The 18846-nt window shown below is 52.1% G+C and overlaps 1 protein-coding gene across 3 annotated transcripts in view; it reads right to left on the bottom strand.

Moving 5' to 3' along the window:
* Window positions 1–18319, bottom strand: part of SSBP3 (single stranded DNA binding protein 3) — a 165856-nt gene extending 147537 nt beyond the window's left edge. For 2 of the 3 annotated variants that reach the window (XM_025288669.2, XM_025288671.2), the window contains exons 1-4: window positions 17953–18319; window positions 16880–16952; window positions 16595–16656; window positions 13746–13830 (exon numbers count right to left, since the gene is read on the bottom strand). In XM_025288669.2, the coding sequence (XP_025144454.1) occupies window positions 13746–13830; window positions 16595–16656; window positions 16880–16952; window positions 17953–18008 (276 nt within the window). In that variant the 5' untranslated portion in view covers window positions 18009–18319. The remainder of the gene's footprint in view (window positions 1–13745; window positions 13831–16594; window positions 16657–16879; window positions 16953–17952) is intronic. The other variant, XM_025288670.2, reaches the window with a different exon arrangement.
* Between the last annotated feature and the right edge of the window lie 527 nt (window positions 18320–18846).

Genomic DNA, 18846 nt, shown 5'->3' with positions numbered 1-18846 from the left:
AAAATAAGTTAACAGTCAAAATAGGTTTATCTGCATTCATCTCACTGGGAAGCAAACTGTCACTAACATCTTTTTTTTTTTTTTTTAAAGACACACGTTTACAGGTTTCTATGAAAATGATCCAATTCTTTCAAAGAGCTTTTTTTTTCTCTCCCAGGGTCCCTCACTGTCAAAGTCAGCTTAAAGTTTTACTAAAATAATAATGTGGTTCAAAGGCTAGGAAGGGGGGCCCTGGGTTCAAATCTTGCTCCATTATTTAATGATGTCATAACCAAGGCTAATGACTTCACTTCATGAAGCCTTGAGTTTCTTCACCCAAGGAGTGAGATAAAAACAGCCTCTGCCTGGTACTTGGGATAAGCGTGCAATAAAGGCTGCTTCAGAAATCACTTTTGTATCCTCCCCTGGCTTACCTGGTGGTTCAGACAACAGAGAATCAGCCTGCAATGCAGGAGACCTGGGTTCAATCCATGAGTCAAGAAGATCCCCTGGAGAAGGGAATGGCTACCCATTCCAGTATTCTTGCCTGGAGAATTCCATGGATTAGACCATAGCCTGGCAGGCTACAGTCCATAGGGTCGCAAAGAGTCAGACATGACTGAGTGACTAACACTTTCCCCACGCAACAAATGGGAAAACCAAGACCCAGAAAGAAGATAATGGCCAGTTGAAGGTTATACCAAGTAAGTGTGGAAGATTGGTTTCTGAGAAAGATGCTTTCTGTCCAGTGATCCAGCTCCTTCCCGGAATGTCAGCTCAGGAGTACAGGGAAGACAGTTCTTGCAGGTGTTGGGATGAGGGCCCTGCAGCATCCTCCAGAGATGGGAGCTCTCCAACCAGGAACTTACAGCTGAGGTGTCCATTCTCCAGCCAGCATTTTCCCTCACAAGCAAGCCTTGCCTGAACTTTGGTAGATGACGTAGAGCAAACTCTGACCTCTGACCCTCCTGACTTCCAGGAGAACGTGAGGGCCTTTCTTCCACCAGAGCCCAACTCTGGCCATGCCAGAACACAGCTCAAAGAAGCCATCTACATTGCTAAGTAGGTGGGGGAAGCAAAGAGGTTAAGTCAGAGGTCCCCGAGCCTAACGGCTCTCACCAGGTCTCTGGAAAACTTCAGGGGCTCTAGAGCATTGCTGCTAATTTTTTCTAACTCACCACCACCATCAGGTCTGCCCCAACTGAAACAAACCCCACATTCCCAATGCTTTCTGAGCTGATGAGAAGCTCTAATCAGTAACTATACAGTTCTCGTTTTTCCTATTTCTTCATAGGAAAATTAATGGTGACTCAATGTATGCAACCTATTTGTAAATAAGACATTTTCAACCATAGAGTCCACATCAGGTGGTAGGGGATTAATAAAAAGGGGACCAGAAGTGAAGAGATGGGGCAACTCCTCCGTAAGGTATATGAGCCTGAAGCAAGATGTCTCCTTCCTGGGTGAAACTGAAAACCAGCCCAGCCCCTTTGTCGCTGGGATACACAGCACTGGTGAGGAACTGTGCGACCCAGCAATAGCGCTTCAGCTGGGCTGCCCCTGTGGGACCACCTAGTCCTGCCACCTGGACCCACCACAGCTAGGCAATGGGTCACTAACCACTTACACAGCAAAGAAGCCAAACCTGGTGTTAATTCTCAGGGCGACACTGTGGTACAGTGGTGAAGAGCACTGCAGTTTAAGTCCTCCCTTCAACCAAACCAACCTGGTGGCTCAGCTGGTAGAATCCACCCGCAACGCAGGAGACCTGGGTTCGATCCCTGCGTTAGGAAGATCCCCTGGAGAAGGGAAAGGCTACCCACTCCGGTATTCTGGCCCCTGGAGAAGTCCATGGACTGCATAGTCCACGGGCTCACAAAGAGTCGGACACGACTGAGAGACTTTCACTTTCAGCATTCCTGAAACCAAGTGCCTCAGTTTCCTCTTCTACAAAAGAGGAATAAAAACAGAACTTAGCCCGGGGGGCTGCCTTGAGGAAGACCCAAAGCACTTAGAAAGGTGCCTGACCACACAGTTAGCACGCAATCATTGCTTGCTGTTATGAGTTCCTCCTTCATGAAATGGGAAGAATATCCTGCCCCTTACCCAGCCTGAACAAGGTGGGAACTGAATAAGAACATTTAAAAAAAAGGGGGGGGGGGCACATAGTAAGTGCTCAATAAACACTAGTTTCCTTCGTTAGAGAGTCGTCATTATTAAACTACAACGCTACAGATCAGTAGCACATCCCTCACCAAGAACCCCAGGCCCCAGCAGCTCACTCCCCATGGAAGACCCCTACCCCCAAGAAATGTGGGCGGGGGAGGTGCACAGCCACACACTGTGACCTGTGCCGGCTCTCTTCTCTTCCAGTTCCCTCTGACAAAGATGCTGCTAGCAAAATAATGCCAAAGAAAGTACATGGCGACAGCCCACTAGATTTAAGTTTATTTTCCGTAGCTCGGGGTCAGAATCGACTGAAGCGCTGGGGTGATCAGGTTTTCTGCGAGGCCCTGTGCGGCACATTAGTCGCTGACGGACACTCACCGCGGTATTTAAAGTGGCAGCCATCACGACTAACTCAAATTGTATTGGCTTCCCCGACGCTGAAATGCTCTGCTGAAACCATCAATTGGCCAATTCGGAGATAACCCGGTAGCTGAAATTCCCTGTCATGCTGTAAAATCCCCTTTTGAAGCGGCTCGGCAGCCCCGAGACCCGCAGGGAAACTTGCGCCCAGAGCTGTGGCCAGAACCACCTCGTGTAACACCAGTGGGCGCTGCCAAGAGGAAGAGCCTCCAGAGAGAGGATAACATTTTCTCCTGGAAGCCTTCTAAAAGACAGCAGAAAAGAGCGGCCGCCTGCGCACGCCCGGCACCAGGCCTGCCCACTGGGCTGTCTGCCCCCTCAGCACAGGCCGCACGGCCAAAGCCAAGGCAAGCCCACAGCATCTTCCAGAGGCGGCTTGTGAACTCCTACTGAATGGCACAGACGCAGACGCGGGTGCCAACCTCCCCAGTGGAGGTTTCTAAAGTCAGGGGCAGCCACGGGAATCAGGGGCTCATCCGGCCACAGACTTTTGACCAACCACCTTATCCCAGGTCTCAGTTCCCTCTCTGTAAATTGAGAGGTTCTTTCTTGATATACATTCTATGATTTGATGATTTGTTTACATCTAAAATAGACCACAATTTAGAAACTATTTTTATTAATATATAGTCTCACCTGGCTTCCGAGCTTCCCTGATAGCTCAGTTGATAAAGAATCCGCCTGCAATGCAGGAGAATCTGGTTCGATTCCTGGGTCAGGAAGATCTGCTGGAGAAGGGATGGGCTACCCACTCCAGTATTCCTGGGCTTCCCTTGCGGCTCAGCTGATAAAGAATCCGCCTGCAATGCGGGAGACCTGGGATTGATCCCTGGGTTGAGAAGATCCTCTGGAGAAGGGAAAGGCTACCCACTCCAGTATTCTGGCCTAGAGAACTCCACGGACTATACAGTCCATGGGACCACAAAGAGCTGGACACGAATGAGTGACTTTCACTCTCACATGGCTTCAAAAAAAAGAAAAACCTTGAGAGGCAGAAAAAAAGACAAGCCTCATTTCACATCATTTCTTATCACAAATAAACCAAGGCTCACAGAGGCCAAATGACTTAGCCAAGGCCACCTGAAAGAACCTGATCAGAAACTGATCCCTGGTTACCGAAGTCCAAATCCTGTGTGCTATCATGACACTGCTTTAGTCCCATCACCAACCAGCACGGGGCCAGGCATGCAGCAGGCATACAGGAATAATCGCCCACCAGCCAACTGCGACCCTCGGCCAGCGTGGCTAAAGCCACACTCTGTCCATTCCAAGAACTCATGAAGCTGAAGCCAGCATCCTGGGCTGGGGAGAGGTTTGCCACACCAGAGTCTGCTCTCCAAACAGCCTTTTGTGACTGGGAGAGAAGGATCAGAGGAAAGCCTCAGACAGGGGCCTCAGGGAGCAGCTGCGCTTCTTAAGGTCAGAGGACTGTAAAACAGAAGTGAAATGTCAGGCGATTCACCCAAATACACAAAGAACAGGGGACACAAAGCCCGCCTCGGAGCTGTGCAAACAGCTGTCACCGGGAGGGGACGGGGAATTTGGAAGGCTGGGCCAACCTGGGTCAGACAGGATGCCCTGAGACCTATTCTCCAGATTCTTGCTGCGACCAGAGCCTGAGCCCCGCAGATGTTCAGACAACACCCTCCACAGGGGGCCGGGGACCATCAGCCCCCCCCCCCCACCTCAACCGCAGACAGGCAGGAGGAGCTGCCACTCGGCAGGGACAAGTGACAGACTTCAAGTAGGAATCACTGCTTATTCAGCACTCTGCAGGTATCTGCTGGTCACCTCTCACAGGCTCCAGGCACTAAGAACACAGCAGCAGATACCAAAGGCAGAGGTCCCCAGGAACCACCAGGCACCTCTCCTGGCAGGGAGAAGCAAGGCAGGCAATCAGTTTGCCCAGGGACCCTCGGAGGCGGGAATGACTCTCTTTATCACCCATCAGGACACTGAGGTCGGCCATCACTTGCCACTTGGCCAAAGTCACACAACCTACAGCACCCAAGGTTCAACTTTTCAAAGTTTAGACTGAGACTCACAATAAGGCAAATTTTACATGGAAAATCCAGGGCACCTGTTTATTTACAGGCATCCATAAACTGCTGAAAAAGAGAAGCTTCCTGAAACAATGCTTATGGTAACTCTTCGCGACATGGAGTTTCATTTTTTGTTTCAGTGTTTTGTTTTTCTGCACTGCTGCAGCGTGCAGGATCTTAGTTCCCCAACGAGGGATCAAGCCTGTTCCCCCTCTGCCCCCTGCAGCAGAAGCACGGAGTCTTAACCACCAGACTGCCAGGGAAGCTCCAGTGTCTTTTCTTTTAATTGCAGGTTCATGACCTACTAAGTTGATTTCACCAGGCACTAATGGGTCACGACTCACAGTTAACATTCACTACTTGTCCATCTCCATTAAAGTGCATATTTATTTAACACGCTTGATCCCTACGAAAGGGATAAACCCTTCTCTCTTCTCAAGGCCTGGAACCTAGCTCACCACCCTCAGGATTTACTCAAAACTGCCATAGGCCCCAAGAGCAGGGGCAGCAGAAAGGGGATGAAGATAAGGGCTCCTGGCCTCAGGAGCTTTCCATCTAAAATAGGGACCCCGTCACTCTATTTCCAGACAACAAATAGCAAATGAGTAAAACTCACAGAATTCCAGGGGGTGGGGGGAGGTAAGTGTTCCCCTGGGGGTGGTCTTGGCAGGCTGGGGAAGGCAGCCACATTCCAGGCTGGCATCTGCTCTATGGCAGGGCTGGTTGGCAGGGGGGGCAAAAATCCCATCTCAGGTACCAAATAGAAAAACCAGGCCTGGATCAGAGCGGGCAGGGGAAGTTCCAGATAGGTCTAGCAAGGAAAGCAGCTACAAGAGGAAGAAACAGGCACTGACTACACATCCCAGGCCAGTGCTGGCCAGGAGCGTCGAGTCAGCAGTTCATCCACACAAGCAGCAGGGCTGGTTTGGAGGCTGCATGTGTGAACCCCCTCTCCCAGTCCCTTGTGGTTGCTTGAAGAAGGTGGATTCCAACCTAGGGACCCAGAGTGCTAATCAACCAACAGGTAGTTCGTGCATGCCAGGAGCACCCCTCTCACACGAGCGTCATCCTGCTGCTGCCTCCCTTTAGGCCATCGGAAAGCCAGAACTCGTGCCAGGCCTCAGTGAGATAATAAGAGTGACGGCACCAGGAGCTGCCTGGTCAGGGCCTGATGCTTCCACCGGCCACGGCCCAGGCTCAGTCCCGGCTGCGGGAACTGAGACCCCGGAAGCTGCATGGCATGGCCAAAATTTAAAAAAAGAATGACTGTACACGCTTGTGTGGCACTTACTCGGTGCCAGGCACTATACACATCATGTATGCATGTGTGTGTGTTTAATGTGTGCGCATGCACAAGCTCATCCAATCCTCGGAACAACTTCATGAGGTAGGTACGACTTTATTAACTCCGTTTCACACTTGGGAAACTGAAGCACAGAGAGGTTAATTAAGGTGCCCAGGTTCACACCGCTTGGAAGTGCAGCAAGGCAGCACAGGGCAGAGCAAAGAGTCACGGAATCTGATACAGTTCACAGGTTTGAGTCCTACTGGTGACTTCAGGTGGGGCATCCTTCCTCTCTGGGCCTCAGGATACCTCCTTGTAAGATGGGACCCCCAGTCCTCCCACCTGCAACCCTCCTATCTACACACATCACATGAAGTATGCTTCCTGACCACCATACAGAAATGGGACCGTTTTCCTACTCCCACTACCAGTCCGGATGCTTTGCCTCTGCTCTCTCCAAAGGGCAAGTCTTTTTAAGCACTTATCGCATCCTGAGCAGCATGTCTCTTCCACTAGACACTGAGCACATCAGGCACTCAGTAATTGGACTGACTCAACACCTCAAAACTTGGCATGTGTCTTCTGCTCCTGGTCTGGGGGCCAGCTGACCAAGACCTCAGGCTCCTCCCAGGAAGTTGACAGAGATGGCAGTCCACGTGCCCAGAACTAGGTTCCGGTGGACCTACAAAGGCTGACACATGCCTTCCTCGCCTTCTCCCTAAGGCCCTTCGTAGGGACTCCTCACTCAATCCAAAAGTCAAGTGAGGCCCGAGGCTGGCCAGAGCAACATACATACCAAAGAGGACAAAGACTGCTGGGCTTTCGAGTCTGGTCACCCTCACAAGCATTTACAAGCAGGCCCCTTACAGCTGGGCGTCCCTGGTGGCTCAGCAGAAAAGACTGTCTGCAATGCAGGAGATGTGGGTTTGATCGCTGGGTGGGGTAGATCCCCTGGAGAAGGAAATGGCAACCCAATCCACTATTCTTGCCTGGAAAATCCCATGGACAGAGGAGCCTGGCAGACTACAGTCCATGGGGTTGCAAGAGTCGGACACGACTTAGCGACAAAACCACCACCAGCACCACCCCCGCAGTTAACCTTTTCTGGATGGTTTTCCATGCCTTTTCACAGCCACCCTCATGGCGGCCTGAGCAAGGATGACCCATGTACCCACCTCACAATCAAGAGAATGGACTTTGAAAAGTAAAGACCCCTCCAGCTAACAAGGCGTGTGAAACAAATTTCCATTCAGGTTTCTGTTCCTGTCAAGTTGCAAGCTTTTCCCATCTAACAACTCAGCAGCCACACACGGGAGTGGAACAAGACCGCTCTGTCCAACACAGATAAGGGGCACAGATGCCTCAGGGGACCATTTATCAGTGCCAGCCCATGCCAGGACCGCCTGTTCTGCCCCCGACAGGGGTGTTGGGGGAAGACAAGACACTGGTATTGAAGGGAGGGCTCCAAGACACACCAGAGGAGCCCGGGCACCAGAGGGCATCAGCGGGTAGTTTAAGCGTCCAGTTCACTAGCGTCAACTTGCTCTCCCAGAAAAATATGCTGCTATCACCATCGTATTAAAAGGTTCTGGGGGAAAACTTTAGGGCTTTAAAGAGAAAGGAAACTAACTCATCAAGCACTGGCCACTGAGAGACAACCATTTTACATATACAATCATACTGAACCCTCAAACGAACCCATCCAGGAATCACCATTTCCCCATTCTACAGATGGGGACACCAAGGCTTCAAAAGTCCGCCCTGCCAGGAAATGACAAAGTAGGAATGAGAACTCAGGTGTCCATCCCAGCCACCAGTCAGAACCCAAACCCTTCAAAATCCAGAGGATTCAGGGTCCAAGGTCGGGGAGCAGGGGGGCGGGGGCGGGGCGCAGGAATCCTAACACCGGAGAGAAACATTGCTAAAACTCATCTCAGCAAGACTACAGAAAACCCCATTACCCTGGCAAATCAAAAACAATCATTATTGTCTATTTGCTGTAAGCTTCCAGCAACATGTATTAAAGAAGTTTATGTGAATCGTCTAATGCAGTTGTGCCGTGGTCAGAATTATTACCAAGCTAAAAAAGATTAATTTTTCTAAATACTCTAAACCCTAGACACTATTTTAAAGGCGACAGCTAGTGTAACATTTCTGTTATCTTGGCTGACAGGCCCTCAAACACACACGCCTCCCCTTTGGCGCTCTGGCTTAAGCTCACGCTCACACACACACACACACACTCACCCACAGAGGTGGGAAGGTCGAGGGAAGGGGCAAGGCAGCTTTGGCCAGAGGTCCCTACTGGAGAACCCGCTTCCCTTGGAAAATCTAAATGGCCTAAGGGATGCAGCAGGGAGAGCTGGGTGTCTCCCAGCTCCCTTGGAGCGGTGGCTGGCACTCAGTTAACTCTTGGTCCAAGTCTGCAAAGGCTTAGCTAACAAAGATGGCATTATGCACAGACTGGAGCGCATGGCTGGTCTTGGAGTTCAAATGAAGTGACCACTGCCAAAAACTTTGTTTGGGTCCCCACCACTCCCCCCGCCCCACCTCCCGCCTTGAAATAAAGGGCAAGGATTTGCAATTTGGGGTCTTGCTGCCACTTGAAACCCATTAAGGTGGCCACACTGCCCGGATTCTGGCAAAAAGCATTCCAGTTACTCATTTAGTGTTTAATTAGCTACCGATGGAGGAGTCTGGCAGCCTCTGGGGTTAAGAGGAGCTGCAACAAACAGGGCGGGAGCCCGAAGAAAGGCCACAACACGGTCTGAGCTCCAAGCGGAGCAGGGAGAGAAACAACTGTGTGTATGTTTTGTTTTTATAATCTGCCACACAAGGGTGCCAAGGGTCAGAGCCAAACGCAAGGCCGTGAACTTGCCAGGACTTCTGGGCAGATAGCTAGGCTGGCTTATCGCGGGGGAGAGCACGCCCCCAGCTCCTCGGAGCTGCCCCTGCCACTACGCCACCCTCTCACGCCCCTGCTCCCAAAGGGTTCTGGCAGGCGTGGACACTCCTCGCCTGGCAGGAACCTCAGCTCAGCACATTCAAGGAGAGCCCTCTCAAATATCACTTTGCTATTTCAAACCCACCAAGGACACTGGACCCCTGCCACAGAGCCACAAATACCTTAGCTCCCGTCCACACCTAGGATTCTGGGGCGCTTTTTGACTTTAACCAACCCACCTGGAGAGACAGGCTCACAGCGGGGGGTGCAGGGTGTGGGGGTCAGCTGAGTCCTGCTGGGGTGTGCATAAGGGTAGGAGAGCCAGCTCCACCGAGGCTGACCTGAAAGGGGTCAAAAGTCTTCAGAAAAGGGAAACCGAGGCTCAATACCTGCCAAGGTCATGGACTCCATATCCACTCTGAACCCTACGTTCTTCATTGGGGATGATGGATGGGGCTTGGGACAGCAACCACGAGCCTACTGAAATCATGCACAAAGTCTCCTCTGTGGGGATACATGCGTTTTCTGGAAGGGAAGGCCATAGCTTTTCTCAGATTTTTCCTGCCAAGACAGCCACTGCAACATAACAAACTCCCTTCCCAGAGCCTGGGTCCCATCTCTGCCAGTGACTCTGCAATTCACCTCACAGGGGCTTTACTTTAATTCTCCCCTGAATTATTTCTTCAGTGACTATACACAGGCACGCTTTGGGTCAAATGCACATACCTTCCCTCTGTTTTGTAGGAATTCTGTATCAAATGAAGGTTGTCAAAAGCTAGAAGGTAGAATCTGAAAAACTGGGAACTGGTCCCAGCTCTGCCACCTCCTGGCTGTATGCCCTGAGACAAGCCATCTCAACTCCAGGCCTCAGTTTCTTCATCTGTAAAGTGGGGGTCAGATTTAATAATAAAACCTGATCACCTGGCAGCTATGAAGTCAAACTACAACCATACAATGATAAAGAGTTATGTAAAGTAGACCAACCTGAGTGTCACTGCTCTCCAACACCTTCAACTCAGACAACACTGAGCTGGTGGGTGGGAGTGTCCACTCCAAGAAAGGCCAGGACCAGACAGACATTGGTGTCTAAGAGAACCCAAAGGCTTCATCAGCATCTGAGAACCTCTGCTCTGGCCAGAGGGGAACAGCAAAGAAACCGCAGGCTGGGTCCCTGCGAGACTCCTCCCGTGGCCTCAGGGCTCTGCTGACTTCAGGTAAACCAATATCTCAGAAAAGTCCATTCCAGGGACTGAACCCGCATCCCTCTGAGTTATGTGTGGTCAACGTCAGGGCACTCTGGCTTATACACAATGAGGCAAGCAAACTGAAGCTGCCAGGTGTGGAGGGGCGGAAACAGACTATGACTCAAATAAAAACTCACCAGTTCAAAGAAAATTTCAATCTCCTCTCCACTGAGTCACCTGGTTCATTCCCAGCCCTGTAGCCTGGCTTGGACCAGAGAGATGTACCTTTGAAGTCACCACACCCTAACCCACCACCAGGAAGCAGAGACCACCTGCCAGGAACACAGATTCACTTCCCTAGGAGAGCCAAGAGCAGGATCTTCCGCGATGAGGTCCTTCCCAGTCCCATGGGAGTCCCTTCTCACCCGCGCCCCACACATACTCACTACCTCTGAGGCCCAGGCAGGTACCTGAGCCTCACGGACAAACCATGAAAACCTCTGAATTTCCTTGGTTGAAAACAAGAAGGCCAGTTACCACACACTCTTATTTACTTTATCTTCTAAAAAGGATTTAAGATAACACACATTAACACATTAAAATCACCTAATTCAAGATGACCCACCAAAAACCAGTCATTGAAAGACCATCTTCCAATATTCTACCAGCTATTCCAAACCAGGTTACTCACTGACCCCAGATTACCAAAATACCCCAAAATGGGTGTTTTTTCTTACCCCCAGTTCCTTAATCCCTTCATCTATTTAGTATGCATGCCTACTATGTGCAAGGTATTGTGGGAGCTATAGAAATGAATAGTACTGTAGAAATAGGCTCTAGCATGGAAAAAATTAATAAGCTGTGGTTAGAAAGACAAACCTGAATGGGAAGTTGGCCGGAATAGGTGCAAATACATCTGCTGTGGACCTTTGGGGCCAAGTCTTGGCAGCATTAGGAACACAGATTCTGGAGTCACTTATGACCTGTGTTTGGATCCTAACTGTTACAGCTATAATAACCATTCTGTGCCTCAGTTTCTTTATCTGCAAAACAGAGTTAACAACATGCCTTCTCTCCCAGGGCCACTGGCAGCTTGAAACGAGAGCTTGAACCTAGAGCACTCAGCACAGGGGCCCAGCATGTCGAAAGCCATCAACAAAGGCTTTGGACAGGTGGTTTGTACAGACACTGAGACAAAGAAGTGATCAGAGTGTGCATGCAGCAAACTACCACCGAAGACCTCCACAAAGAAGCTAAAAAGTGATATGATGGATAAGAGAGGCACTCACTCCAGCTAAGAGGAAGGGAGCCCAGGAAGAGCTTACAGCAGTAACTCTAGCTGGAAGGAGTTAGGGCAAAGTAAGATGGTAGCTGTGGGACTGGAGAGACCACATGAAGATCTGAGAAGGACACAGAAAAGAGGGAGGGTTCCTTTTCGTCAGTTTCTTAAATATTTTTTAAAATTCCCATTGCTTCTCTGCCATCTCTGCAACTCAATGCCCACCCTCCCTTAACTCTTTCACAATAAAGATGGTCCGTCCGTTCCCATTCATCACTCCAGCCCTCCTCTCACATGACCTGACTCTCAGGTCACATCACACCAAGTGGATCCCAATCCAGAAGAAAGGATCCCAAGATCTGTGAATGCTGGGCCTCAACCCCTGTGACTTTAGTTCTTGCTAGCATTTTCTAAAGGTCTACACCAACTTCAGCAATCTCTACACAATTCTGCTGCCCTCCCTCAACAAATTACCCATGCAAACTTTCACTGCCACCATACAGTTTTAAGACAGCAGACCAAACCACAAACTGCTAAAGGATCTTACGTTATTTACTAGGGAGCTAAACTTAGTTAAAAATCACTAACTTCTCTAAAAGACAGCACAGACATCCTACATCAAGAGAGTAACTTGAAATAGGAATCTCCACCAATCCCTACTCTAAGATGGAACCATCTGCATAGCAGTTAAATACAGGCCACAGAGAAACTGGCTGTCCAAAGGTTTAAACACACACCACACACACACACACACACACACACACGATTTTTACTAAGTAGAAAGGTCAAATTCCCCAAGTATTTTTATATGGCTAATGTAACTCTTGGCCTCCGCCCCCATCCTCCAGCCTCCAGCTCATGAAACCCTATGATCACCACCACCAATTTTCCCAGAAGAACCACATCACAAGTGAACCAGCCCTCTCACCTTTTATTACTAAAGGTTCACCAGGCCATAAGTACCATTTGCCAGCTTCTCTCCTTCAGCCCTGAGGAGGGCACAAGAACTGGTCAATCTCCTCAGCATCCCACACCCAGGAGTATTAACTTCACAGTCAGCAAAATTTCATCACATTGAATATTCTCAAAATCAGGGAGCCTCCAGCAGCGTCTCTAAGTCCTCATACTACACGGAGACATTTTCACCACAAAGATACTCAGGGCATGGGACTTAACCACTTGTGAAACTCAACCAAACAGGTTCTGGCCTCCCAGGCCAGTTTCAAACTGCACGCAGGGAATGAACATGGCCTGGCCAAGTGGGTGGTCCCTGATGACATTCAAAAAACCAACTTCTGTGTCCTGGAGCTCAAGGGATCATTCCTCCCCACCTCAAGCACAAGTGGAAAATCAAATAACCCACCTCTTGAGTGCACATGTGTGCACACACATTAGACACACACACACACACAAACACTTAACTTTCTACAAGACCAACAAGAAGCAAAGGAGGCTGGGAAGATCTTCAGACCCTTCCCCTTCCATCCCACCCACCTCCAGAAGATCCTAACCTGCTTCACCCGAAACAGTCGAAAATCTGACTCCACCCCAATTGGAGTCCAATTTTTTTTAAGGGGGGGCTCAGTGGGAAATGGACAGGCAGTAGATCTCTCTCTTATATGCATAACTCTTAAGAAACTTACCCAGGGAGAGGGATTGATAGAGTAGAAAGCACTATACAATGTGATCAAATTTTCTTCACAAGAACATTTTGAACACAGTATTATGCACCGGCCAAGGACCTCAAAGTATATGTCTTGGTGGACACAACACAAGGCCCCCACTCACACACACACAACGTGCACACACTGCTGCTGCTAAGTTGTGTTCGACTCTGTGCGACCCCATAGACAGCAGCCCACCAGGTTCCCCCATCCCTGGGATTCTCCGGGCAAGAACACTGGAGTGGGTTGCATTGCATCTCTGAATGTGCACACACACACACACCACCCCCCCAAAAACATAATCTGAAAGATCACTCTGTGGAAAGTAACCTAAGAATCTATTTCACCAAAATCCCACTCAAAACACACCTTCTACTCCAAAACACAAGTTTCATATCTGCTTTTTCTTTTTCTTGACTGTGGTCAACTTTTTCACAAACCCGCACCAAAGAGGGTTGGTCACCCCCATCCCCCAGCAGACTGCTCAATCAGAACATAAACCACACAGGGCTGAGCCCTGCACAAGGCCATTTAATGCTCCAGATAGGTGTCTATGCTCTTTTGCATAATTACAACATTATGAAATACCGTTTACCAAGTTAGACAGCTGCTGGAGGAGGGTACGGGGCGAGGGCAGCAGGGAGGTGGGCAGGACAGAAAGAAAGGCAAGGAGAAAACAAAGACCACTGCCAACCGGCTGTGTATTTGCTTTTGGTACTAAAGAAGTTCAAGCTATCCAACCCTGTAATTATTGCCAGGATTAAAAATTTGTTACTCACGTAATCATGAAAGGCTTTTGCTTCACTTGAATGTTCACAAGTGTCTCGCCTTTCAGGAGCTGCACAGTAAAGGTCCCAAAATACGCTGCAAGTCGAAAAATAAAATAAGATCAAGTTACTAATTATTACTTGGGTGCCCAATGGCAAGTGTTCAATGCATGGTACTAACAGCACCAGGTCTCCCCAAGGCTCAGTCCCACCTTTTCAGCCTTCATTGGGCAAACTCAGTCTACAAAACAAAATGGACCCAACCTCTTCTGACAGCCTGGCATTTGTAGTAAGAGCAATAGTTCTCACCCTTCAGGCACCTACTATGTGCATGCCCATGACACTGCTTGTAACCCCCAAGAGCTGTAAAGTGGGTGATTTTATTCCCACTTTATACACAGGGCAACAAAGGCTCAAGCCCATTAGTGCAACACACCCACGGATGCCCAGGGAGGACAGGGAGGGATCCGGATGAAAATCCATGCCCGTCTCATCTGTGCTCCTATTAACACCCCCACCTCCACCCAAAATGGCTGCATTTCATTAAAAGATTAAATTGTCAAAGTCACGACTATGATTCATATACACAGAAGCCTGGGTGACTCTGGGAATAAAAAGAACCTCCAGGTTCTTAACCGAGAGCCCATACCCTGGAGGCGTTTGGTGTGGTGTAAGGATTCTACCTGTAGGAGTGGGTGGTGGGTCTTCTGAGCTTGTTTTCTGAGAGGAGTTGTGTGGTTGGGGCTGGCCGGTCTGGCCACCACGGACCCCTGCCAGCTCACCGGCACTCTCACCTAGGCCCTCCCCCAAGGCATTCCTATATAAAAACCATTGTTCCCCTGCACATCAAAGAACATAAATCCATCACCCAAAGGTGAGGTTATGGATGACCAAGTATCTTGTTTTTCCACATTGATATAAAGCCCACCCCCCACCCCAGACAGCCACTTGTCCAGCAAAAGCAGGGTTGGGGGCAGATTTCCCTGCCTAACTCCCCTCTGTGATTTCTGTATGGTCACCCCAACGCTTTGCATTATGTGAAAACAGACAGACAAATCCTTTGTCAACCAATAAAACCCTATACAAACATGAGGTCGTCAGTGGTATCAACAAGCAGCCTTAGAAACCCTCCCAGGTCAAGAGCCCGAGGCCCAGGGATGGGAACCCGCTTGAAGGGTAAAGTGTGCACCAGAGCAGAGGTCTGACTCCGGGACCAGCGCTCCTGTCGTCATCACAAACAGCCAGCCCAGAAGAAACCATCTCAACTGCCAGTTTTGTCTGTCAGCGGACAAGCATCTCACTCCAGGTGCGCGAGGAACGCAGCCTGGCCCTCTTCAGATCCGCTCCACCGCTTCCTCCCACTCCAAAGGCTGCGGTCATCTGCTCGGTGTCAAATCACAGAGTCCCCGCTGCCGGAGCCCTGCACGACACACTCTACTTCCCAGGGCAGAGATAAGGCTGGAGAAGTTGTGTATGTGTGTGGGGTGGGGGTGGGGGGGGCTGAGGGGGGGAGGCAGTGATTAAGCACAGAACAGGATAATCGGGAACTTTTACTAACTGCAGAGGGAGGACATTCTACTCCTACTAACAGCAGAACATTCCTTTCTGTGCTTTGAGGCTGCACACATTTGATTAACTTCCTCTACATGCTACATTTCTAACACGACAAACTCCCTGGCCCCTTCTGAGTAATTTTTATTCATAAGCCTAAGTTTCTGTAAAGTCCGTGGTGGCCGGACCGGCCAGTCCCAACCACACAACTCCTCTCGGAAAACAAAAGCACAGAAGACCGGCCACCTACTCCTACAGGTAGAATCCTTACACCATACCAAACGCCTCCAACTCTGCAGTTGCGAGGTTGGCAGAAGTAATTAAAAACTCATCTTCTCTGCAGCAAGTTAGAACAGACACTTCATCCCCCTGCATCTCAAAGACACTTGAAACAGTAACCCGAGCTGGCGGTCAGGTAAATGTGCTAAGATCCCAAGATGGGGCACTGAACTCCAGCAAAATATCAAAAGCCACTCTGCTCTCTTTTCCTTTTGAAAAAGATGTCAAAGACTCCACGAATCGGTCCCACAAAACACCCAAGTCTTACACTCAAAGCAACTGCTCCAGCTAAACCTAAGCCTCCCTCCTGGGGGACTGCAAACCAGGAGCAGATCTCTGGTGGTCCCAGGCAGGCAGACCCAGGGGCCTGGGAGAGGGTCACAGAAACAGCCCCCAACTACCAAGGACAGGCATTTGCCAGGTCGCAATAAAATGAAACCTGGAGGTTTTAGGGCTATTTAGAGGGGTGGGGGTTTGGGGGCGGGAACATTCAGTCAGTCTGAATCAGTATCTTTAAAGGAAGTGGCAGCCTCGTCTTGCTCTTTCTCAGGGTGCCTGGAAAAGGTCCCCAGGGATCTTTCTCTCAAAGTTTCGAGCTTATAGGACAAAAAGGAAGGGACAGGCCAGTTGTAAAACAGACCTGGTATCCCCGCCACGGGTCCTGCCCCACCCCCACTCCCTCTAATTAAAGCAGCATGCAGAATTGACAAAAATCCTTCCAGGTTTTTTCCAAGTCCATGCTTACTGCTTCAGAGTGAGATGTAAAAGTAAGGCAGTTCTATTGCAACACTAGGCATGATTAGTAGGTTCTCACCAGTGGGAAAAGAGGAGGCAGAAACTTTAGGCATCGACCTCTTCTGCCCTTTCCCTTCCTTGCCAGTCCTGGTCTGAGGGCCCAGAGGCGTCCTGCTCTCTACAATGCTGAGGACTAAAGCACAGGGAGCCTGTTCCAGACCCCCTGTCTTTGTTCACTTGGACCCCGGGGGGCTCAGAAGAAAACAAACACACACACAAAACTATCACAAACTTACCACCACCACGAGTGCAAAAACCCAGGCGGTTCTCCCAACGTGATGTTTTTTTCCCATCGAATCTAGAATAGAGGGAACAGAGACAGCTCAGGGCAGCAGAAGGAAGGGGTGGGCTGGGGGCTTCCCGGAGCCAAAAGGCTGTGAAGACCAACTAACAATAAATGCCAAAAGGTGATAAAAATTCAAAATGGTGGCCACAGTGGCTGCTCCAGAAAACAAAGGCTTTAAGAACGATGGGGAGGAGGGGGTGTCAAGAAACTGGATGATTGGGGGAGTTCCACTCACCTCCGATAAGAAGGTCTGTGCAGATTTCTGTGCTCCTACATGCAGTAAATATTCGTAGACATATAAAGCTAACCTGGAAAGTGGGCAGGGGGCACAGAGAGAGAGGGAAGGCGTCAGATCACACTGGGTGCTCGCTCCTGGACCGTGCCAGCCGGCTTCCAACCCTGTCCGTGCTGTCCCATTGTGGCCCCGACCAGAGGTGAGCAGCTAGCTCGGTCCTGCCTGGGGCCAAGGGTGCGAGCAGTTAGGGGGTGGGTACCAGGAGACGCGTTTACTTTAAGCCGCGGGGGCTGCAGAGCAGCCCCCGAACTTGAACTTCCAAGTAGCGTCGGGACCAAACCCACCTAGGTCTCTCAAACTCGCAAACCGCCCGACCCCAGAGCCTCGCTTCTTTTCCCGACCTACTCCTTGCCACCGACTCACCCTCTCCCCAGTTTTGAGGGTCCGGGGAGACTCAGTCCTGGACTCTGGGGTGCTCCGCGCCCTCTGGCGAGGGCACCAAAGGGCCGCCCTCACCACCTCCCCCAAAAACAACTGTCCCCCAAGCTAGGGCCAAGCCGGCGCCGCCGTCCCTGCCCAGCCCGGCGCCCCGGAGGGCGCGGGGCCGGCGGTGAGGCCGAGGGCAGGGAAGGCAGAGCACTCCCGGCTGAACAAAGCCCCCGGCACGCACTCCTCAAGCCGCGGGCGGACAAAAGGAGCCTTCGGGGCTGCAGAAGCCACGCGCCCCCTGCTCGCGCCCGGTGGGCAAAGTGCGGTCACCACCGCGAGCTCCCCGGCCGGGGCGGATGCCCCGGCCGGCTCGCAGGACCTCGCCCACCCCTCTCTGCGGGCCCCCGCGCCCGGCACGCCCCGGGGCCACCAAGTGTCCCCTCCCCGGCGGCGCCCCCCGACGCCCCAACCTCAGCCGGCTCCCAACAATGGGCTCTCCCACGCCGCCCGCCGCGTTCTCGGGAAGGGGCCAGGCTGGCGGCGCCGGGGCCCGGAGCGCAGCAGCCCCCGCCCGCCCACCTGCCTCCCACCACCCGCCCGCAGCCCGGCGGCAGCGCGGCCGCCACTTGGAAAATAGGGCTTACTTTTCCCGAGCCTGCCCGTCCGAGGGCACCGCCGAGCCTTTGCCTTTGGCAAACATGGTTTGCAGAGAAGAGGACGCCGAGCCTCCTCACCGCCGCCGCCGCCGCTACCGCTCCGGCTGCTCCCGAGCTGCCCCCTCGCTCCCGGCCCCCTCCCAGGCGCTCGCTCGCACACTCGCTCGCGCTCTCCTCGCCGCGCTCCCCTCCCTCCCCCCCAGGCGCTGGCTCCGCGCTCTTTCCAGCTGTCAAAGCGTCAGCCCCGGCCGCGGCCCCATCGCCCTGGAACTCCTCCCGCGCCGGCTCGGCCTGGAGTGCCGGTGCCGCCGCCGCCGCCGCTCGCCCGCCGGCCCGGCTGCCCGCTGGCTCGCTCGCGCGCCCGCCCGCCCGGCTCCGCCTGCGCCGCCCTCTGCGCCTCCTGCACCGCTGCCGCCGCCGCCGCCGCTGCCGCTGGTCTACTTGGAGCTCAACCGAACGTGGCTACCCCGGCGAGGGATCGAGGCGGGCGTCAACGTCCCGCGATTGATTGGCGCCTCGGCCAATCTGCGCGCGGAGGCGGGCCCAGGGCGGCCCGGGAGGGACGCCCTGTCAGCGCTCGGCCGCGGCAGTCCCCGCTGAGGCCGCCACCGAGGAGCCGCTGTCCCTGCTCCTGCGGGCGAACTGGGGGTGTCCGGGGGCGCGAGCCTCTGTTTTCTCTAGATGTAGGGAGAGGACGCGAATCGAGACGGGGGAGCTCTAGTCTCCTGGCACCCGCGAAGAGGGGGTCCGACCCGCGGTCTCCGCGGCGTGGACCGCTGGGGAGCGGGTGGGGGGCGGGGGGCGCTGCGGCATAGTCGGAGGGGAGGGGGCGCGGACCCCTGAGCCGAGCACCGCCGGCTCCCTCCCGCCACGTTTCTCTCC

The sequence above is a fragment of the Bubalus bubalis genome, chromosome 6 (assembly GCF_019923935.1).
Source record: "Bubalus bubalis isolate 160015118507 breed Murrah chromosome 6, NDDB_SH_1, whole genome shotgun sequence".
In the NCBI taxonomy this organism is placed as follows: domain Eukaryota; kingdom Metazoa; phylum Chordata; class Mammalia; order Artiodactyla; family Bovidae; genus Bubalus; species Bubalus bubalis.
The sequence above is the reverse complement of the archived record's forward strand: the minus strand, read 5'-3'. Positions and strand labels throughout refer to the sequence as shown.